At 36.9% G+C, this 23076-nt stretch overlaps 1 protein-coding gene and 1 non-coding gene across 8 annotated transcripts; both read left to right on the forward strand.

Annotated features, from left to right (window-relative positions):
- The first annotated feature begins 586 nt into the window (after positions 1-586).
- CCNB1IP1 (cyclin B1 interacting protein 1) lies at positions 587-22794 on the forward strand. Of its 7 annotated transcripts, XM_055436725.2 has the most exons (8): positions 674-943; positions 4186-4358; positions 4439-4514; positions 7744-7816; positions 16514-16599; positions 16701-17033; positions 19133-19466; positions 21427-22794. In XM_055436725.2, exons 6-8 carry the CDS (start codon positions 16737-16739, stop codon positions 21627-21629), a joined length of 834 nt encoding a protein of 277 aa, XP_055292700.1. In that variant the 5' UTR covers positions 674-943; positions 4186-4358; positions 4439-4514; positions 7744-7816; positions 16514-16599; positions 16701-16736; the 3' UTR covers positions 21630-22794. The 7 variants fall into 7 exon arrangements, with proteins under 7 accessions (XP_055292696.1, XP_055292700.1, XP_088696168.1 ...); XM_055436721.2 differs by lacking the exons at positions 674-943; positions 16514-16599 and adding an exon at positions 587-632; XM_055436724.2 differs by lacking the exon at positions 16514-16599 and having other exon boundaries at positions 676-943; positions 7746-7816.
- On the forward strand, positions 9918-10065 carry LOC129563643 (small nucleolar RNA SNORA79). The gene has a single exon (XR_008687386.1). It is a non-coding gene; the product is annotated as a small nucleolar RNA SNORA79 (small nucleolar RNA).
- Positions 22795-23076: the final 282 nt, after the last annotated feature.

The raw sequence follows: 23076 nt of genomic DNA on the forward strand, positions 1-23076 counted from the left end.
GTGTATTGGTTTGCTAGGGCTACAATTACTAAAAACTACAGACTGGATTGCTCAAACAAAAAAAAAAATTATTTTCTCGAAATTTTGACGCCTAGAAGCCCAAGATAAAGGTGATGGCAGCATTGATTTCTCTAATGCCTTTCTTCTTGGATTGCAGCTGACCGTCTTTTTCCGGTATCTTTCTTACTAAGCTTGTTAACTTGAATATTTCCCTGACGATAAGTTCTAACTTAAGTAGATCTAGACTACTAACCCATAAAAATGGAAAATTGCAGTAGGTATATCTAGGAAAATTGCAGTAGGTATATCTAGGAAAAATTGCAGTAGGTATATCTAGGAAAATTGCAGTAGGTAAACTAGAATGTGTGTAAATACCTTGAATTAGTCCGTGCTAAGTATATTAACTCAAAAGGAAGCTTGGTTTAAAAAGTTTAAGAACGGTGCAAGTAGCATCTTTGGTCCTTGAAGAGACAGGTGCCTGAAGGGGGTGGGGTGGGGCAGGTTGCGTCTTTCCAGCACTTTTAAGGTAAAGGAGGGAGGGAATCATCATTAGCCAATCAGGCTCTGAGGTCACTTCTCAAAGTCACTTCCTGTCTCTCCACTTTCTCTCTTTTCACTTTGGTGGTGGGCTGGTGAGTGTGCATTTAATTTTGATTCCTAATTGTTTTGAATTTCTCCCCAGTTTGAGCCACTATATCCTTGTGGCAGCCTTAATTTCCAGCTAGCCTTGGAATGTATGTGAGCTACTAAGCGATTAATTTCGGCTGTGTGGAAATTGGAGGAAGGCAGTGAAATGATCTGCCTGGCTTGTTTCCACGTGGGCCTCTTCAGAACCAGGTCTGCCTTCCTTTTCTGAGACAGGGTGACCGAGGAACAATAGACTCTGCTTCATGTATATAGTGTTTCTGCAAAATGCCTGGATTCATTTTGCTTGGGGGAAAAGGTACTGTTATTTTCTCAATGCTGTTTTGACTTCTGTCTTTCAGTGCGAGGGTAGATCTTGGAAGAGGAGTTTAGACCAGTCAGCTTTAATTCTCCTGTGTCTGGAGGGCTCAGGTTTTTACTGGGTTTGTGGGTGCTGCATTGGATGTTGTTTTTGCCCTGGTCTTTGCTCAGAGCAGTTCATCTTTCTTGTTGGGAGGACGCTGCAAACTCTGAAGTCAGATGATTTTAACAAGCTTCAGGAGGAGCTCCCAGTTTTTATGTCAGCATTGTGGTGATGGTGCCCATAAAAGCTTAGGATGTCCTGAAAAAGATGAGGGCTTTAGCTTAATGTAAGCCTAAATGAAATTCCAACACCACAGTTTAGTCCTCCAATGATCTTAGGTGAGTCAGTGAGCCATTCTGTGGCTTAGCTTTTGAAGATCAAAGTATATGAAGTCCAAGCACTAGTGGATGTAAAATAAATGTTATGTACCTTCTAGAAATAAGCAATAAATATATTTTGGGTATTATTTTTCTCCTAAAAAGTTTTGCCCAGTGACCTTGAGTGATATACATTAGTATAATATATGAGTTACCTTACAGGTAGAGGGTGTTGAGCGAGTAAACTCGTATTTTAGCATTGTTAGGAAAAATGGAAATGTATTGGGACTGTAAACATGCAAAATAAAAGAGGAAGACTGTGAATTCCTCCAAAGCTATTTATTTTAAAAAGTCTTAAAAATCCCAGATCATGTCTTGTGAAACAGCTAGTTTTTCAGTTAGAGGTTTTGATGAGTGGGAGAAAAATTAGTTTTCAATGGAGATATGCTTAATCTTATATCTATTTTGCATAATTTAATCTTCACAGCAGTTCTAAGAGGTAGGTGGTGTTTGTCCTCATTTTAAGGAAAGGAAATCTGAGCCTTAGAGAAGTTGCATAACTTGTCCCAGGTCACAACAAATGGATCTAGGAGTCAAATCTAGCTCTGTCCAACTTCATTATCTTAACCATTAAGCTAAGTTGCCTGCCACTTATTTAAACCTTGCTTGTATACATATAAAATGGAAAAGATAACATAGTACTTGCAAAATGAGTTACTATAAGGACAGTGCTTTATAAATTCTAAGGCAGAGTTATTATGAAATAGATAAAATATGAAGTTATTCCTTACTGCTGTTTTGACCCAAAACCCTCAGGTACTATATTTTTTATTTTCATTTTTATTTTGCTCCACCAGCAATGGGACTAGGATTGGGTGAAACAGTTTTCTCTTGGGATGAACTGCATGATTGGTCAGTGTTTCTGATCTTCTGACTTTTATTTCACATATGGTCTGAGTGGATTCCTCCTGGAGTTCAGTTCAGTCACTCAGCTGTGTCTGACTCTTTGTGACCCCCTGGATTGCAGCATGCCAGGTTTCCTTGTCCATCACCAACTCCCAGAGCTTGCTCAAACTCTTGTCCATTAAATTGGTGATGCCATCGAACCATATCATCCTCTGTTGTCCCCTTTTCCTCCTGCCTTCCATCTTTCCCAGCATCAGGGTCTTTTCTAATGAGTCAGTCCTTTGCATCAGGTGGCCAAAGTATTGGAGCTTCAGCTTCAGCATCAGCCCTTTTAGTGAATATTCAAAACTGATTTCCTTTAGGATGGACTGGTTGGATCTCCATGAAGTTCAAGGGACTCTCAAGAGTCTCCTCCAACACCACAGTTTAAAAGCATCAATTCTTCGGTACTCAGCTTTCTTTCTAGTCCAACTCCCACATCCATACATGACACTGGAAAAAACCATAGCTTTGACTAGGTGGACCTTTGTCAGCAAAGTAATGTCTCTGCTTTTTAATATGCTGTCTAGATTGGTCATAGCTTTTCTTCCAAGGAGCAAGCATCTTTTAATTTCATGGCTGCAGTCACCATCTGCAGTGATTTTGGAGTTCCCAAAAATAAAGTCTCTAACCATTTCCATTGTTTCCCCATCTGTTTGCCATAAAGTGATGGGACCAGATGCCAGGATCTTCGTTTTCTGAATGTTGAGTTTTAAGCCAACTTTTTCATTCACCTCTTTCACTTTCATCAAGAGGCTTTTTAGTTCTTCGTTTTCTGCCATAAGGTGTCATCTGTGTATCTGAGGCTATTGATATTTCTCCTGGCAATCTTGATTCCAGCTTGTGCTTCATCTGGCCCGGCATTTCACATGTTATACTCTGCATATAAGTTAAATAAGCAGGGTGACAATATACAGCCTTGACGTACTCCTTTCCTGATTTGGAACCAGTTTGTTCCATGTCCAGTTCTAACTGTTGCTTCTTGACCTGCATACAGATTTGTCAGGAGGCATGTCAGGTGGTCTGGTATTCCCATCTCTTTCAGAATTTCCCCTAGTTTGTTGTGATCCACACAGTCAAAGGCTTTGGCATAGTCAATAAAGCAGAAGTAGATGTTTTTCTGGAACTCTCTTGCTTTTTTGATGATCCAACGGATGTTGGCAATTTGATCTCTGGTTCCTCTGCCTTTCCAGCTTGAACTTCTGTAGGATCACAGTTCACATACTATTGAAGCCTGTTTTGGAGAATTTTGAGCATTACTTTGCTAGTGTGTGAGATGAGTGCAATTGTACAATAGTTTGAGCATTCTTTGGCATTGCCTATCTTAGGGATTTGAATGAAAACTGACCTTTTCCAATCCTGTGGCCACTGCTGAGTTTTCCAAATTTGCTAGCATATGGAGTGGAGCACTTTAACAGCATCACCTTTCAGTTCAGTTCAGTTCAGTCGCTCAGTCGTGTCCGACTCTTTGAGACCCAATGAATCACGGCACGCCAGGCCTCCCTGTCCATCACCAATACCCGGAGTTCACTCAAACTCATGTCCATCGAGTTGGTGATGCCATCCAGCCACCTTTAGGTTTTGAAATAGCTCAAAGGCAAAGGAGAAAAGGAAAGATATAAGCATCTGAATGCAGATAGAAAGGAGAGATAAGAAAGCCTTCCTCAGTGATGAATGCAAAGAAATACAGGAAAACAATAGAATGGGAAAGACTAGAGGTCTCTTAAAGAAAATTAGAGAGTCCTCCTGCACTGAGAGGTTAAAACAATTGGGATTTTTAGCTAAAATAACTGACAGTAAGTGGGAAATAAAACTTGAGAGTCTGTACTGATAGGACAGCCTTAGAGAGCTGTCGCTAAAAGATGACTCTGAAAGCAGTTAGTTTAGCATTTACTTCAAATACAAAGTTTTTTTATTGTTTTCCTTTTGCTTCAGGTTGAAGATGGAATCCACTGAGGAAGGAAAGCCTAGGTCTTTAGCACCACGTGTGCCAGCCCAGAAGCAGCAGTGTGAAAACTTCTATAACATCTGGAGACCCCTAAAAATTAGACTTTCATCTGGACATTCTCAGTAGGAATGGTTAAAGGCTAATGGGACCATAGAGGCAAGTACTTGAACTTTGACTAAGATATGACGCCTTAAAGTGTTCTCTGGTTTACATGTGTTTTTTTTCTATCTAAAAAGACAGGAGGTTCTTTGAATTACCATAGTGAGGGATACACAGAAGGCACTGAGTAAATTGGAATGGAACTGAGCAAAACTGAGTGAGTATAATATTAAAATGGAAGCATCAGCTCAGTATTATCAATTTGTGTTTTGTATCAAGCCTCACAAATCATCTGTTCATATGTAAAATGTACCTTTTGTCCTTTGAAGAATTTATTTCCACAGGAAACAAAATGAGTGGGTCATTGATTGCCTATGGGATATGTTTACTTTAACTCCCTAAGTAACTCAGTAAATGTACAATGGTCTTCATGTGGTGGAATGACACTTTATGAAGGATAACTAAAATCCTGCACGGAGCATCACACATTGGGAAAGGCATCATGTGCTACCAGGCAGGCTTTGTGCTATGTGCCACGGAAACAAAGACCAGGCCCTTTGCAATCTGGGTTTTGTTTTTGTGAGATGAGACGAATAGGCAAGGTATGCCTTTAAATCTATAATTATTTTTCCCATAAGAAGTACTTGGATGTGGACTTTTAAGGTGGACAATGTTAAAACTCTTACAATAAGAAATGGTGAAATTTTGCAGTGTCTGAATGCTTCCTATGTTCCCTTAGTTAATCTCAAATGTTGCTGATATCCAAAACATTTGGAATAATTAAAGCACTATTCAAATATAGGACAAGAACAAGTAAAATAACACTTTGATTATATCTCTGAGTTACTTAAAAATTTATGGTTTATATCAAGCCTTATGAATCATCTGTTCACATATAAAATGTACCTTTTGTCCTTTGAAGAAGCTATTGCCACAGGAAACAAAATGAGTGGGTCTGTTTCTTTCTGACCTACTGAGCCAGTATGCCATTCTTTTTTTTTTCCCCCAGTATGCCATTCTTAATACATTTTAAAGCAAATTGTCATTTGCAGTTCTGCTTCTTAGTTCAGCTAGTAAGGGGCATATTGAAGTGAAAATATGGAATTTTGACGAATTGGGCTCATATCCCAGGTCTTAATAGCTAAGTGGACTTAGGAAATTTATTTAACTTCTCTGAGCCACAAAATTTCCTTATAAATATGGGAAAAAACTTCTGTTGTAAAGTTTGAAATGATTTCAGTAGTTCTTGACGGATTATAGGTAGGACTTTAAGAATGATAACTACTACTTCCTTTTTTGTCAGCTTACTTTTAGTCATACCCACTGTTTAAGGCACTGCTCTTCAAAAGAACTTGAATGTTCTATATTTGTACTGTCCAGTTCGATTGCTATCAGCCATATGAGGTTACTGAGCAATTAAAATGTAACTGAGGAATTTAACTTTTAGTTTAGTTTAATTTAAATTTAGGCTGTAATAGGTGTTAACTATTGGACAGTGCAGTTATTCTTTTAGAGATATATTCATGTGTTGCATTATATTAGTTTCAGGTGTACAACATAATGATTCAGTATTTGTATGTATTGATATTAGGACATGATTACTACAATACATCTAGTTAAGATCCAACATCTGCTGCTGCTAAGTCACTTGAGTCGTGTCCGACTCTGTGTGACCCCACTGACGGCAGCCCACCAGGCTCCCTTGTCCCTGGGATTCTCCAGGCAAGAACACTGGAGTGGGTTGCATTTCCTTCTCCAATGTGTGAAAGTGAAGTCGCTCAGTTGTATCCGACCCTTAGTGACCCCACGGACTGCAGCCTACCAGGCTCCTCCATCCATGGGATTTTCTAGGCAAGAGTACTGGAGTGGCTTGCCATTGCCTTCTCCAAGATCCGACATCACATCTAGTTAAAATTTTTTTCTTCTTGTGATGAGAACTTTCAAGATTACTCTCTTAGCAACTTCCAGATACATAGCAAATACTCTTCTAAGTGCAATTTTGATACTCATTCAAGACCTATTTTTTTTTCATGAAGCCTTCCTTGACCAATGATTCTTCTAAATATAACTTGGCTCTTGCTCCGACTTGTTTGGTCCTTACCATGGACATTAATTTTCTTGTGTGTCATCTTTCTAGCTATGTTGTATTTGAGATTATGGAGTTTTAAATTTCCCCATTGCTGCATGAAAAGGAACATGAAAAAAATATAATTGTAATATTGTAGTGAATAATTTTATATGATCATTAAATATAATAGAAATAAATTTTACTTACTAATTAAGTGAAGAGTAGGGAATAATATAAAGGTTGCTTGCCGGATGAGCTTTGTGTCTAGTCTGTTTCACCTAAAAATTCAGATTACACTCAACCTCTGGAAGAACAAATTGAAGCTTCTTTCTTATACTGCCATCTCTTGGCCAACTTGTGCTCCAAATGATGCTAATTCAATTTTGCTACGTCAAGGGAAGGTTTTCTTTAGTTTATTGTGATAAATACTTAACAGAAATAGAGGTTAAATATAACTGACCTGACTCAAATGAAATTGAAACGTACTATTTTAGATTGCCTTCTCATTTATCTGACACTTACCAGTTCTTGAAAGTGAAGGTCGGTCAGTTGTGTCTGACTCTTTGCGACCCCATGGACTATACAGTCCATGGAATTTTCCAGGCCATAATCTTCCCAACCCAGGGATCAAACCCAGGTCTCCTGCATTGCAGGCGGATTCTTCACCAGCTGAGCCACAAGGGAAGTGCAAGAATGGGTAACCTATCCCTTCTCCAGCAGATTTTCCCAAACCAGGAACTAAACTGGGATCTCCTGCATTGCAGGTGGATTCTTTACGAACTGAGCTATCAGGGAAGCCCTACCAGTTCTTAGCTTCTTCCATTTATTTATTTATTTTCTTAATGGATTTTGTGAACTTAATGATTGGGGTCACCCTGTGGTTACAAGTGTTTTCTGTAATCACATACCCTGTGAACTTGGAGAGACTGGCAGTAACTCATACCATTTATGCCCCATCTCCCTGAATTTGTTCCCATGGCTGCCATACTTTGGTTGCAGCCATCACGGTGCTTCTTCTATTTGCATACCTATTCTCTTTATAGACTGTTGACTTTTATTAATGTAACCTTTCAGAGATTGGTTAGACTTACTGTGTAGTTTTACCCAAACTTTTAAATTTATACAAATAGCGGAGCTTGTACAGAAGTCTTGCCCTAGTCTGATAATGAGTTTGGGCATTTGACAACGTTCTCCAAAAAAGATGGGTCCATTTATATTGCTGAGTGGAGATTCAAATAAAGAATGAATAGTTTTCTTTGAGTTAATTTTCCTTGAGGCTTTATGGGTGTGACTTGGTGTGGAGTAGGTTGGTGTGCATTCAAGTCTTGTAATCACAACCTTTGTATATTTGTTTATTATTTGATTTTTTCTTCTCTAGAGATGCCAGATACTTGATAGATCCTGTAGTTCAACTTGATTTCTAGAGAGAAGCTGTTCATATGATACCAGAAGTAAGTGTAAAGAAAACCTTCATTTATACCTCATTTGAATTTCACCACCTCGCAAATTTGGAGATTGAGTTTTCTTAGTGGTTGAAATTTGGTAGTTGAAGGGGCTTAGTGCTAACCTTGAGAGAGTTTCCCTGGTTTGGGGATGAGGACCTGGTGGTGGTTTGTTCTTCAGCAGTCAGTCATTTGCAGTTTGCTATGATGAAATACACACTAAGCCTATGTTTCAGCTGATTGCCCTGCTATTTTATTTATTTTTTTTTTATTTGACTGCACGTGTGGCATGTGGGATCTTAGTTCCCAGACCAGGGGTTGAACACGTGCTGCCCGCATGCTAGAGTGGAGTCTTAACCATTGGACTGCCAGCGAAATCCTAATTGCCCTGATTGAACACATACTCTAAGCAGACTATAGCTAGCGCAAACACTTGGAATTGAATTCTATTTCTTGAAATTCTTACTGGGATCTAGCCCATGATGTTAGGTAATTCTTAAATCTTTGAACTATGAGTTTGCTACTACAATACTTGGTTGAGCTTTGATCTTTTGTTGTATCTCTTTGAGATAGAACTTGGGTCAAGAATCCTTAGTCTAAAAATTCAAACACTACAGAAAAAACACTGATAACTGGTATAATTCTGTTAACCACTTAACTTGACAGTATTAAACGAGTCACTATTTTGTTAGTTTATACATAAGATTAAGAGAACCCCAGAGTTGGTTAAATCAATTTTGAAATCAAAGATAATAAAATACAATATTATATAATCACTAAAAATTGTGATACCAGTTTATCTTTCTTGAAATGGAAGAGTATTCATGATATATTAATTTAAAAACAAGTTACAGAGCAATATGTATAATCCTTTTTCTGCTTAAACATTTTTATGTGCTTATGTTTACTTAAGAAATCATTTGAAAGGATATATTCCAATACTAGGGATTATCGTCTTTAGAATTGGGTTCTATGGGTAATCTTGTTAACCAGTCTTTTCTGACTTTGTTACATTCATCTATAATTTAAAGTTATTTAAAGCAGCCTAGATAGGACAGGCTTGTATTCTTGTACTTGCAAGTTTCAGCAGAGAATGGGGATATAGGAAATACAAGTATTTAAAAGCAATGTTCAGAGTAACATCAGCACTTGAAATAATTTTTTAGCTCTCAGTTGTGTCTTTTGCAGAAGTGAAATTTCAGGAAACTAGACTGGAATCTCACTTCTTTCCCAGCCCAGAACTCTTGGGAGCTGTAATACTGGATATACAGTAGATAATAATAGCGTTTTTGTTTTATGGTAAGGCTTATGTTGAAATTGAGAAGCTTTGACATACATATGAATCTGTGAAAACTCAGCTTAGTGACTTCATGGCTAGCTTTTAAGGTGCTACAAATTTTATTTTTTAATAAGTCAACTGAAGATGTTGAAAGGTGGCATGGCATAGTAACTATACATGGCTTCTGAAGTCAGACTTGGTTCAAAACCACTCTCTATCACTTAAGCAGCTATGTAACCCTGGCAAGTTTCTTAATATCTCAATGTCTTAGGGTCTTTATATCTTAGAAGGTGATAATAATAATACCAGACTCAAAGGAATAATACTTGACTTAGAAGATTAAATTAGATAATAAATGTGTGGGGCTTAGAACATTATTAACATATGGTAAGTGCTCAATAGATGTTAGCTATTTTATCACTGGGGTCCATGTGTATATTTATCTTAGACTTTGTACTACCTAGCAATTTCTGACATGCATCATTGTTATGAGAAATTCCTTGTTTTTATTGCTTATGTGCATCTTTCTGGCAGTTGGGCCATGCCTCATTATCTTTACCCTTAGCTCACAGAGTCTAATTTAGTTCTAGAGTTAGGCAAAGTACGGTAATAAGGCCTATAGTGTATATCCCAATATCAGTTTCAATAACATTTTCTTAATTAATCTTTTTGACACTAATTTATTTATCATCTAATTCCTCTTTTTGTCTGGCTGCTAGCTGGACAAGTTGATACTTGATGGTTCTTCTAGTTCTCGACTGACTCTTTAAAAATTTAGAAGTGATAGTGATGTTTCTTAAAACATTTACTGAAGTGATTGGAGATAATCTTTGATGGCTGTTCCTCTCACTGCTTGGAGCCTTAAGTAGTGGGATTTTAGTCCATCATATATCTAAACTGACTTGTCTTCACTCAGGGCACCATGGGGATGGGTTGGCTGTCCGTTAGTGCCTTCTGATTTTTGCGGAGTCAAACAATTGTGAAGCAGGTGGTGATTCTAGATTAAGAATTATACATGGGATTAAAAAACTCCATTAATTCTAAAACATGAGGATCTAATATATAGAGAACTCCCTGATTGCAACAGATTTGAATAGTACTGATCTAGGACAATGAAAGGAAGCACTCTAGTCAGTTGATTCTAGGAGTTATTGAAACATACTCTGAAGTCATTCATGTTTAAATTTTAAATGGTTTACTCAGTTTTCTATTGAGTATTTATTCACCTTTCAGGGAAGTATTAAAAATATATTTTTCTCTGCAGCATGGAGGTGGATGATTCTTCAAATTAAAGATGGACACTGACTTTTCTCACCAGAAATGGTTTATAAGAATCAACTTGCAAAAATTTAAGAGGCAGTAAAAAAAAGAGGAAAATATTTTCTTCTATCATTGTTTGATTCTTTGCTAGATTGTAAACTCCATGAAAGCAGGATAACTTGCTTATCTGCAATGCCTGACCCAGAATAGACACTCAAGAAATACTTGAAGTTAATTAAAATCTCCATAGAATTTTGTGTTTTTTTTTTTGAACCTCTGGAAATGACAACCATCTTAATGGCATTTCAACAAGATTACATGGAATACTTGGGACTTAAAGTTTGACTTGATAAACTACCTGGATAGCAATGAGTCTTAATAATAACTTCTGTTATAATATGAAACCTATTCTTTAGAAACCTATAATATGAAACCTATTCTCTGTTAAAGCAAATATAAATATCAAATTAGATTTAGAGTAGATGATGCTGACTATCTCAGATTCAAACATAATAGGAAGATTATTATTTCTGAAGCTCTTAGAGAAAACTGGTACATAATATAACCAGTAAGTACTTATAATATCTAAACAAGATCAAAATCAAACTTCATGGTAAAATACCAGTTAAATGGTATATGATAATGAATACACAAATTGTGCTGTCAGAGTTTATCCAGACTTTTTATGTTAGGAAGAATGGAATAAAGATCTGTAAATTGAAAGCAAAACTTCAAGCCTATATAAAATCAAAGAATATGGCACTGTGACATTGGATTAGCCATAAGGCAAAAGAAAAGACTGATAAATTTGTATACACTAAAATTCAAACTTAAGTTTGCATGTCATGTAACTGACAAAGGCTCTAGTTAAATCAAGAAAATGATCAAAGGATATGAATGGGCAATTCATAGATGAGGACCCTGAGTAGTCATTCACATGAAAAGATGCTTAATCTAACTACTAATAAAATAACTTTACATTAAAACAACACTGAGATTCCATTTCACTGCCATCAGATGGGCAAAAATTGAAACAGAACAAACGAACTCTGACACTTAAACATGTTGCCAAGGCTGGAGTTGCTGGTAGCAGTGAAATTAATTTATTACTTTGGCAACATCATTTTTTTCGAAGATGATTATATCCAATCTTTGGGTATTCTTAAGGAGTTCTTGACATGTGTACTCAAGGAAATGGGCACAGAAAGTTTATATGCATTAAAATATTTTTAGTTGTAAAAGCCTGGAACCAATGTCCATTAGAAGAATGAATAAATAAATTGTGGTTTGTAGAATTTGGCTGTTAAAATGAACTAATATAACTTTATTATATTTCTGTATTAACTTTACACCTCAAAAAAAAAAAGATTTAAAAATGGCCAACTGATATGTATTGTGTGAGATTTAGTAGTTTGAGAACATGGAAACAAAGTTTGATATATATACATATTGAAAACCTAAATGAGTATGATAAACCCCCAAATCTGGCTTGTTTACCTCTGGAGAGGTAAGAGGAAAATGGATTGAGTATCTGTAACTTGTTACCTCATTAAAAAACATCAAACTTGAGAGAAATTTGGGTTTATTAGATTGAGTGATGGTCATTCTCCACACACTTTTTATATGCTTAATATTTAATAATAAAAACCTGTCTATTTTTTTAGCATTTTATTTATTTATTCACTTAACATCAAAAACATTTTGTATTGGGGTATAGCTGATTAACAATGTTGTGGTAGTTTCAGGTGAACAGCGAAGGGACTCAGCCAAACATATATATGCATCCATTCTCCCCCAAACTCCCATATAGACTGGCATATAACATTGAACAGAGTTCCATGCGCTATACAATAGGTCTTTGTTGGTTATCCATTTAAAATGTAGCACTGTGTACATGACCTTCCTAAAGTCTATAACTATCCCTTCCTCCCAGGAAACATAAGTTTGAAAAACCAATATTTTAAAATGCTCTTTTTGGTGGTTAGGTCTCTGTATCCCAGCCTTGATTGATTTCACTGGTTTCATCCTCAGGAGCACCTTAGAAATGAGCCACGGAAGGGTTTTTCTATGCCATGAGAGAATAGGACACATGCCACCAAGAAACAGGTTAAGTCAATTCCTGGTATTCCAGACTAGTGGGATATTATATTAAGACTTTGTAGCTCCCCCCAACTTTTTCCTATGTGCAAAACATGTCCCTGTAATCCGCCCCCCCCCCACCAAATGTGTGTGTGTGTGTGTGTATACAGATAGATATACCTACACACACACACACACACATATATATGCATACACAATTTATATAGGCTTTTAGCCAAATGGGTTGGAAACTGACTTTAAAAATGGTGTGGGTTACACCAAGCTTTGGGGAATCAATGAAATTGAAGAAGCAGGAAGGGATCATATTATAGCACAAAGGTAACTTGGCTAGAATCACAAAGTTAGGTACTGGTCAAATGTGAATGCTTTGTGTTTTATAACTTGACATGAGAGTGTACCTTTTTTTTGTACTTTAATATTTCTACATTTGGCATAGTGAAAACCAGAAAATGCACAGAAGGCTATGATAACTAAAACATGTTAGGGATTACATGGTTTACATATGAACCCCTGGTTTTCTTCAAACCTATTTTGTAACTCTAGATTGAATTTCTATTTTGAACTCTCAGAAGACATTTTACAAAGGCCAAAATGACCTTGATTACTGTGAACCAGTTCAGTTCAGTCGCTCAGTCGTGTCCGACTCTTTGTGACCCCATGAATCACAGCACGCCAGGCCTCCCTGTCCATCACCAACTCCCGGAGTTCACTCAAACTCATGTCCACAGAGTCGGTGATGCCATCCAGCCATCTCATTCTCTGTCATCCCCGTCTCCTCCCACCCCCAATCCCTCCCAGCATCAGAGTCTTTTCCAGTGAGTCAACTTGTCCCATGAGGTGGCCAAAGTATTGGAGTTTCAGCTTCAGCATCAGTCCTTCCAATGAACACCCAGGATTGATCTCCTTAAGGATAGACTGGTTGGATCTCCTTGCAGTCCAAGGGACTCTCAAGAGTCTTCTCCAGCACCACAGTTCAAAAGCATCAATTCTTCGGTGATCAGCCTTCTTCACAGTCCAACTCTCACATCCATACATGACCACGGGAAAAACCATGGCCTTGACTAGACAGACCTTGGTTGGCAAAGTAATGTCTCTGCTTTTTAATATGCTATCCACGTTGGTCATAACTTTCCTTCCAAGGAGTAAGCGTCTTTTAATTTCATGGCTGCAATCAGCATCTGCAGTGATTTTGGAGCCCCCAAAAATAAAGTCTGACACTGTTAACTGGGCATGGAACAACAGACTGGTTCCAAATAGGAAAAGGAGTACGTCAAGGTTGTATATTGTCACCCTGCTTATTTAACTTATATGCAGAGTGCATCATGAGAAACGCTGGGCTGGAAGAAACACAAGCTGGAATCAAGATTGCTGGGAGAAATATCAATAACCTCAGATATGCAGATGACACCACCCTTTGGCAGAAAGTGAAGAGGAACTAAAAAGCCTCTTGATCAAAGTGAAAGAGGAGAGTGAAAAGGTTGGCTTGAAGCTCAACATTCAGAAAACAAAGATCATGGCATCTGGCCCCATCACTTCATGGGAAATAGGTGGGGAAACAGTGAACCAGTTACAGACAGACAAAAAACTAGAGAAAGTTGTTTAATCAGGGTAGGTTTTTGTCTGAAAGAGAAAGGTTTAGTATATAGATTCACAATCTATAAGGGCGTTTGCAGGGCTTAGTGTCCCCGTTGTGTTGCTGATTTATTGGATGGTTTCTGTTACTAATTCATACTAGTGTCACATCTTCAGGAAAGGTGGCTACAAAAGTCAGCATTAGACATATTCTGAGGACTCCTGGAACTCTCAGCTTAATTTCTAATATGAATTCATAGATTGAGCAGAAAGTCATACAGTAAGTACAGAAAAGAAAATGTAACAGGTAGAAGTATTAGGATAAAATGGATGCAAACATTTAAACAATTATTAATCCAAGCAGGCCCAGGAATGTACACAGGCAGATGATCTCAGAAAAGCTGTGACACCTAACCCTATCGCTTAAGAGCTGTAATGAACGTTCATATGCAGATTCTAAATCAAGTTCTTTATATAGAGGATGTGAAAAACTGGAAAGATGTCTATCTCAAGGTGGATTAAAAAACGGCAGAAAATACAACAGAGGTGGTAGGTGTCAAATTATAGGTATCACACAATTTGGGGGACTTTGCTGAAATACAAAGCCTTGTTGCCCAGCCTGTACTCCCTAAAATTTCCCAGGACAAACACCTGCGTGTACTCACTCCGTCCCCACTCTGTTCTGACCTCAAATGTTAGGCTGAGGACAGCTAGGAGAGAGGGGCTTGGGGGTCTACAGTCCACGCGGGTCACAAAGAGACACGACTAGCGACCAAATAACAGCTTGTGCCAGGCGAGGGCTGAAAACGGCACACAATGACAGTATCTGCGAGGCTCCCAAGTGGGACACCTAGACCAGGCTCAGTCAGATTCGCTCAAAGATACGCGCGCCTGGGGGTGCAACGCCCATAGTCCAGGGGCCAGAGGCCTCGTGTCCCAGGATCCTGAGCCGCGTGGACTCGGCGCCCACCACCCAGCAGGCTCTGGGGCGACCCCGCGCATGCGCCCTAAGACGTAGTGGCGACGCCAGCGCGAGTCCTCGCTTGTCGTCGTCTTCGTGGACTTAGGGCAGCAACAGTGTTTTCCCGCGCTTTTCTTGGGCGTCTCAGGTTAGATTTTATTTTATTTTTTTAATTTTGTGTTAATCTTGTTAGTATTTTCTTTTGAGAGCGCTGCGAGCTTGAAGTTTCCGTCTTCAAAAGTTGGTCCTCGCTAAGTTGGACGGCTCGCTAAATTGACTCTCCCCGACCTTGAGGAAAAATTTGAACTAGCTACACCTCTCGCTCTGCCTGGCGCAGATCCCCTAGAGAAGGGAATGGCCACCCACTCCAGTATTCTTGTCTGGGAGATCCCATGGACAGAAGAGTTTGGCGGTTGCCAAGAGTCGGACAAGACTGAGCAACTAACACTGGCTCTGCCTGGTAAGGGACTCAGGTTCCAAACTGTTCCCAGCTCTTCTGTTTCCCGTCTGCACTCTACCCTGCTGGAGGGACAAAGGCCTTGTAACTGCGGCCGCCGGGTACCTGTGGACACTCCTTCAGCGGGGACTTTTGGGGTAAGAAGAGTCGGAGCGTCCTTGTCCCACCCCTGTGACCCAGGCAACTGTCTTGACAGAATTTATCCGTTTCTAAATGTGACCATCTTCCCCTGGTGTGTAATTGGTGTCACTATTATTTTATGCAAAGTGTTAGCCGCTCAGTCGTGTCTGACTCTGCAACCCTTTGGACAATGGCCTACCAGGCTCCTGTGTCCGTGGAATTCCCCAGGCAAGAATACTGGAGAGGGTAGCCATTCCCTTCTCCAGGGAATCTTCCCGACCCAGGGATCAAACGCGGGTCTCCTGCATTGCAGGCAGATTCTTTACTGTCTGAGCCACAAGAGAAGACCTATTTTATACAATAATGGCTAATTTTGATATGTTCAGGCTATTGCTGCCTAGTTTGGATTAGTTGAACTCCAGTGACAGTAGACACTATAGAAAAATAATGGGATAGAAGCATAGTATTTACATTAATAGGTGAGTTGTTTAATTGGTGATAAACTTTGCTTTTATATAGGTATTCAGGCTTCATCATGTCAACTACTTGAATGAATTAGGTTAGTTTCTATTTAATAGTATAGGTTACTAGTCTTTTTTAGTCAAGGCAACACAGGTAAAGAATCTGGGGAATCAGCATATATGAAGACCTAAAAATGTAACTTAAAATACTTTGCATTAAAGAATGGCTAAAATTAGTGCCTGGACTTTTTATATCTGCCAAATGTGAGAAGTGATACTAAAATATTTTAGCAATCTATGAATGGGTAATACATTTGGATTTTTGTTTAGGTATTGAGAAATGGCAAAAAGCACTAATTTAATTTTTATCTGTACTTTGTAAATGTTCCTAAATCTTTTTTTATATGAACATATTATTTTTAACTTATAAGTGAGATTTGGAACTACCTGTGTCTTTAACTTTTTCTTTAAAAAATTTTTTTCATGGCCTTAGCAGTGGTTTACACAAAGAAGGAGCACAATATTGTTGGGTGGCTGAAATCAATATTATATATTGATTGTAATACAAAAGCATAATAAAAGGTATATTATTTTGTCTTAGTAAAATAAAAACATGTTTCATTTATTTTTATTTATATATTTAATTTTACTGCAAATTGACTTTTTCATTTATCCCTTTTTAGGATTCTTTTCAGCATCTGGAGACTTTATTATCTATTATGTCTTTGTGTGAAGACATGCTGCTTTGTAATTATCGCAAGTGTCGTGTCAAACTCTCTGGTTATGCATGGGTCACTGCCTGCTCTCATATATTCTGTGATCAGCATGGTAGTGGTGAGTTTAGTCGTTCACCAGCTATCTGCCCTGCCTGCAACAGTACTCTTTCTGGAAAGCTAGATATTGTCCGCACAGAACTCAGTCCATCAGAGGAATATAAAGCCATGGTATTGGCAGGACTTCGACCAGAGATTGTATTGGACATCAGCTCCCGAGCGCTGGCCTTCTGGACATACCAGGTTAGTGCTTACGCTAGTTTCTCTGGAGAGTATGCTTTGAGGCATATATAAATTCTTCTAAAGTTTTTCCTTCACTGTGTTTGTATTTGTTTTTTAAGAAATGTATGGAAAAATGTTCTTTTTAATTTTCTTTTTTGCAAAAGTAATATGTTTAGTGTTAAAAATCCAAAAGGAAGAAAATAAAAATAATCCATAATTCCATCACTCAGAGATAAACAGTCTTGATACTTATGTTTGTATATTACTAGATTTTCCTGTGTATAAATATATATTTATATATATATGTTGTCTATACAAAAATAGGGTAATACCACAGATACCATTTTTGTGGCCAGGTAAATTGACAATAGATTATGCCTGTTATGAGTATTTTATTAAATATTTAAAAGTTAGCCATTCTATAATCATAATTTTAATGGTTATAATGTATCATAATTTATTTCCAAGTTATTAAAATGCTAGGATGAGTACTGTTATCATTAAATTCTTATCCTTAATTTTTTGCTAATTTTAATCACCTGAAAGTGGAACATTTCAAAGTTTTAAAAATTGTAGTATTAAAAGTTGCCCTCCAGTTAGATCATGTCAGTTTGTGTTCCTGTAAGAAATATAGGAGGGTGCTTATTCACCATACTTTCTGCTCACCAATTAGGTATGGTTACAGTAGAATCTCATTACTCTAAATATGTATTTGTTGGATGACCTTTAGATGAATACATTTTCCTGTATTTTAAGTATATTTTTCTTTTATTAATTGTTTTATTTTATTTCAGTTGCTGTAGTTTTTCTCCTACTGATTTGTAAGAATTCTCTCTATACATATACTTAACTCAGATGTTGCAAGAAATTTTTTCACTTTTGTTAGTCTTCATTGAATTTTTTGACCTACAGAAGTTTAAAACTTGTGTGTGTTTGATGAAATCATAATTTTAATGATTGAATTGTATCATAAATTGTAAGTTATTTAAAAAATGCTATAATGAGCATTCTTATCTTCAAATTCATATCCTTATTTTCTTTTTTTATTTCTGCCTTTGGCTTCTTTTTAGAAAGACTTATCTGTGGAGAACTTTAATCAGGTCCTTAAGTATAATAGTGTTATATCTTATATATGCAATTATAATAATGCTTCTGAAAGGTCTGTTTGTCCTCTGTCATGTAAATATTTTCATTATATTTTTATAGGTAAAATGGACATCTTATATGCTCCTATATCTTCTTATCCTTACCTTTGTTGTCTTTTTTATACTATATTGTAATTAGTTATATATTTGCTTATCTTTTCTAGTTAGGAGAGTTCTTTAGGTCATGTGTTGATTCCTGGTATCTTTGGGTCCTCAGTGACCATCATAGTTACTGGTCTTAAGTCTCAGTAAATACTTATTGACTGAAATGAATAGACACTTTATCTTAAAGTAGATCCCAGTTTGGGGGGTAGTATTGATTGAACATGAACATGTGGTATTGTTGTTAAGTCTGTCCTTAAAGTCATTGTGACCCTAGTGTTTTGCTGGCTATTGCCCAGAGACTGCTGTTAGTTACTTGCCTTTTGGCCTTTCCAACTTGGCCTCTTGCTTCCACACATCCAGCAAGAGAGAGAGTACGCTAGTAAGAGAAACTCTATATTCTTATGTAATGTACTGATGAAGAGATATCCTGTCCTTTTTCCTGTCATCTAGTCACAGGTCCTGTCTAGATCAAGGGGAGGATATAAGTGTCAGAAGGCAGGGATAATTGGGGACTGTTTTATAATATGTTCTCCACACTATGGATTACTCGAAATATAGTGTTAGATTTCTTGGAAACCTTTGGTCTACATGTCACTTGTTGAGGTTAAACAAATATTCACATTTTTTGTTGGTGTAATGGTCATGCTTTGAGAGTATTCCTCAATTTTTTTCCTATGCACTTAGTGACATAGTGTATTATTTTCTATAATAATTATTCTTTTGTGCATCCTAATTTCTTCTTAATCTGGTTCTAAAATTTAAAGTAATAACATTCCGGTATGTGTGTCTTTCTTTTCTTTCTGTGTTTGTATAAAGTTGAAATAAACAACTTTGCATTTATTACCTTTAATCTTTTCTCTCTTGGGACAGGTACACCAGGAGCGTCTCTATCAAGAATACAATTTCAGCAAGGCAGAGGGCCATCTGAAACAGATGGAGAAGATATATACTCAGCAAATACAGAGCAAGGATGTAGAATTGACCTCTATGAAAGGGGAGGTCACCTCCATGAAGAAAGTGCTAGAAGAATATAAGAAAAAGTTCAGTGACATTTCTGAAAAACTTATGGAGCGAAATCGCCAGTATCAAAAGCTCCAAGGCCTCTATGATAGCCTTAGGCTACGAAATATCACTATTGCTAACCAAGATAGTACTCTTGAACCATCTATGATTGCACAGTCTGGTGTTTTTGGCTTCCCATTAGGTAAGAAAGGACATGTAATATCCAGTATCAGTTCTTTAAATTAAATTAGTGATGTTTCACACTCTGCCCTAGTTCCATGCAGTTAGTGGAGACTCCAGAGGCCTAGAGTGGTAGTAGTAGTGGTCGGCTCTAGGTTCTTCATCTGTGTCTCGATCAGCACATCCTTACTTTTATCTGTTTTATTTGCTTACATTTTTAATTACATCTTTAATTTATTTGAACAGAGAGTAAATAATTCCAAAATTAAAGCTGGCAAATTTCCACTTCAAATAAAAAGCTATTTAGTTGCAATAATAATAATATTAGCTGCCATTTATTAATTCCTTACTAAGTATTAGAAACTATTATAATTTCACATGTATTTGTGTCATTTATAAAACTTTATGAGGTAGGTGTTTATTATCATGCCTATATTACAGATGAGAAAGCTGAGGAACAGAGAGGTTAAGTAAATTGGTCAAGATCACAGAGCTATCTTCAGAGCCCATACTCTTTTAACTATTTGCTATCCTGTGAGAAGACCATGTGTGGACAATACTGATTGCACAGTTCTTAAGTTATTATTGGTTGTTCTTCTGTTTATTCATTCATAAATTTATCAAATATTTATCAAGCATGTTTCCTGCGCCAGACTACTGGAAAAAATTTTGGGCAATGGGGATGTAAGGATTATCCAGATAGGATTTCTGCCTCCTGGAAATATAGTCTTGCTTTTTTCTACTTGTCAGATGGCAGTGAATCTTTTCCTGAGTTCTCTCATTTACACCACTCTTGATATAACAGAGTCTAATAGTTTTTACTATGCTATTAATGTACTTTTTTGACACACAAAAAAGTGAAAATTCTTGAGATGAACTTTTGTTTGAGCTGGATTTTTATAAAACCTCTTTTTTTGAATTTTAGTGTTGAGGAGAAGATGATATCCTAGAAAAGGCATGAAGTAATGAGAAGAAGAATATCAGATAGGAGGATTCAAACGAAAATAAGTTTCAATGTAGCTTTCAGTTAATCATATGATTTAGTCAATCAAAGTATTATTGTGTATGGGGATTATAAGTATTCTTATTTTTTCCTTGTGACTATCCACATTTATTTCAATTTCTTCCATTTTTACCAGTTCCTTTTTTTTTCGCACACTTATCTTTTTCCTTTCACCTCTTGCCACCATTGTTGGCTTGAAGTAGATATAGTCAGCTTTCTCCTTTAGTTATATAACTAAAGCCAAGGATGGGTTCAGTGAAAGTGAAAGTTGCTCAGTCGTGTCTGACTTTGGCAACTCCATGGACTATACAGTTCATGGAATTATCCAGGCTAAAATATTGTAGTGGGTAGCCTTTCCCTTCTCCAGGGGATCTTCCCAACCCAGGGATCGAACCCAGGTCTCCCGCATTGCAGGCGGATTCTTTACCAGCTAAGCCTCAAGGGAAGCCCCAGTGGAGGCTGTTAAATGTTTATTTTATCAGATCTATTGTATAATTTTTCTTAAGGGTGTGCTAATTGATCTTGGGACGTGAATATATGCCAGGTTTTCATGGTAGTGATATATTTTCCAGAGCGCTTATGGAACTTGTAAAAAATAAATTTGTTCTTAAAGAACCTGGGACAAAAGTCACACACACACACACACACACACACGAATATATATGATATTCCTTGGATGTAGATTAATAGATAATGAATAAAGTTATGATACTGTAAATTCTAGCTCTACAAAAGTATTTCATGGTGTTAAATTACTTTTGGTGATGAGGTAATGGCTTTCACTGGAAACTGCACAGGAGGTAAGATGCATACACTGTGGTAAGGGGAGGAGGCCATCTTTTCTTTATTCGAGGTTTATGTTGTATGCATGTCATAAGTGTTGAGTTCTGTTAAAATATTGTTGAATGACTTTGTTTATGTGATCCAAAAGTTCTGTAAGGAAATAGATACTTAAGTTCTTCCCTTATTTTTCTCCTAGGGAACAACTCCAAGTTTCCTTTGGACAGTACACCAGTTCGAAATCGGGGTGGTGGAGATGGAGATTTTCAGTTCAGACCATTTTTTGTGGGTTCTCCCACAGCACCTGAACCTGCCAACAGCTTTTTTAGTTTTGCCTCCCCAAATAATGAATTAGAGCAGCAGCCAGTCTCTAACAGGGCCTTTAAAGTAAAAAGAATTTAGTTGACCTCACAGAATTTTCTCTGTTCTCTTTCAGTGATTTCATTTAATAAATAATCTTTGTTTCATATAGGAGTCACCAGCCTTTTGTGTTTATACTCAGTCTTCAAAATTGTCTTCACATTTCCAACTTATAAGAGATTAAGTGGGTGGGGGGTGGCTTCAGGTTTCCTTTCAGTTTCTTTTATTTGAGGCATAAGCATTTTAAACTCAATTTTAGGATGAACTGTTGAGTTTTCACTGGTAGCAAAAAGCTTACAATATTTTTGGGTGTTTGTAGATCACCATTTGTTTATGTTTGAGCTATTTCTGGCCGAGCCATATGTTTAAGGATACTGTATAAGCACCTGTTTTATGTCTACATGTCTGTTTGGGTTCTGGTGTATATATGTTCCTTTACATTTTTTTTTTGTTGCTGTTGTTGCATTTGATAGTATGTTTATGTGAAAATTTTGGTTTCAGGAACTACTGAGTGAGACTGTAGCTAGTTATTTGGAAACATACATTTATTTGTATATACTTAATGTATTTGCCCATATGTGAATTTGTTTGGAGGTGTCATCTCAGTGAATGAAGGTACAGTTTGATGCATGTATATTTAGTTCCTGTTTCTGTTTAAGAGTAATTCACATTGATAAAGTTATGTTGAAAGTTGACTTTTTGGCATTTAAGATAAAATCACTTCTTTTTTGCTACCTGTTGCCCTGGATCTATTTAAAAGGAATGCACTTCTACTGCAGAAAACTTGCCAATATGTTGTTGATCTCAAGATTATAGTAATTAAATATTTTTAACGACTTATTCCTTGTTTTTCTTTACTAAATAGTGGTCATTTCTGACTACTATCACAGTAAAATATAGAACCAATAAAGACATTTGAAGGATACTTTCAGTAATTACATCCTATTAGAGGCAAGACTTGAAATCATACTGGTTGAGGAGCCAGAACGTCAAGGTTCTAGTTATTTTTTCCCCTATATATTAATTGTACAAGTTTAAGTTTAAACTTTTGGGGCCTTTGTTTCTATGTCTGTGATGTAAGGGGTTGAATTAAATTATCCTTACAATCTTTTGTGATTTATTGTTACTGGCTTGGGAAGAACTGCCATGGAATTACCTCCATTCCAAGTTCCATTGTTTTTAGGTAATAAAAGTCATACTGAAATCATTTGAGTGTATTTTATGTTTAGTCATTGTAGAAAGGCAAGTAAATACCCTTGCTTTACCTAATTTAATAGCAATCAAGTAACATTTTCTTCTTTAAGGGTACAGAATATCAAATTTCTTAAAAAATAATTTTTATAGTACCCCAAAGTTAAAATGGTATCTGAGAAAGAGGATGAAACAGTCTTTACTTTTAAAAACACCCCTTTCTATTTCATTGCTAATTACACAGATTTTATAGGTTGCAGAATTTTTTCTTATCTATGAAGTTTTAAAATTTGTTGAA

The sequence above is a fragment of the Moschus berezovskii genome, chromosome 9 (genome assembly GCF_049115385.1).
Source record: "Moschus berezovskii isolate FMDL1 chromosome 9, NW_MosBer_1.0, whole genome shotgun sequence".
NCBI lineage: Eukaryota > Metazoa > Chordata > Mammalia > Artiodactyla > Moschidae > Moschus > Moschus berezovskii.

Excerpts from the sequence above, each read along its gene's own strand:
- CCNB1IP1 (XM_055436721.2), top strand. Across the intron at positions 17,034-19,132 it reads TGGCCTTCTGGACATACCAG|GTACACCAGGAGCGTCTCTA; the intron begins GTTAGTGCTTAC and ends CTCTTGGGACAG. Across the intron at positions 19,467-21,426 it reads TGTTTTTGGCTTCCCATTAG|GGAACAACTCCAAGTTTCCT; the intron begins GTAAGAAAGGAC and ends TTTTTCTCCTAG.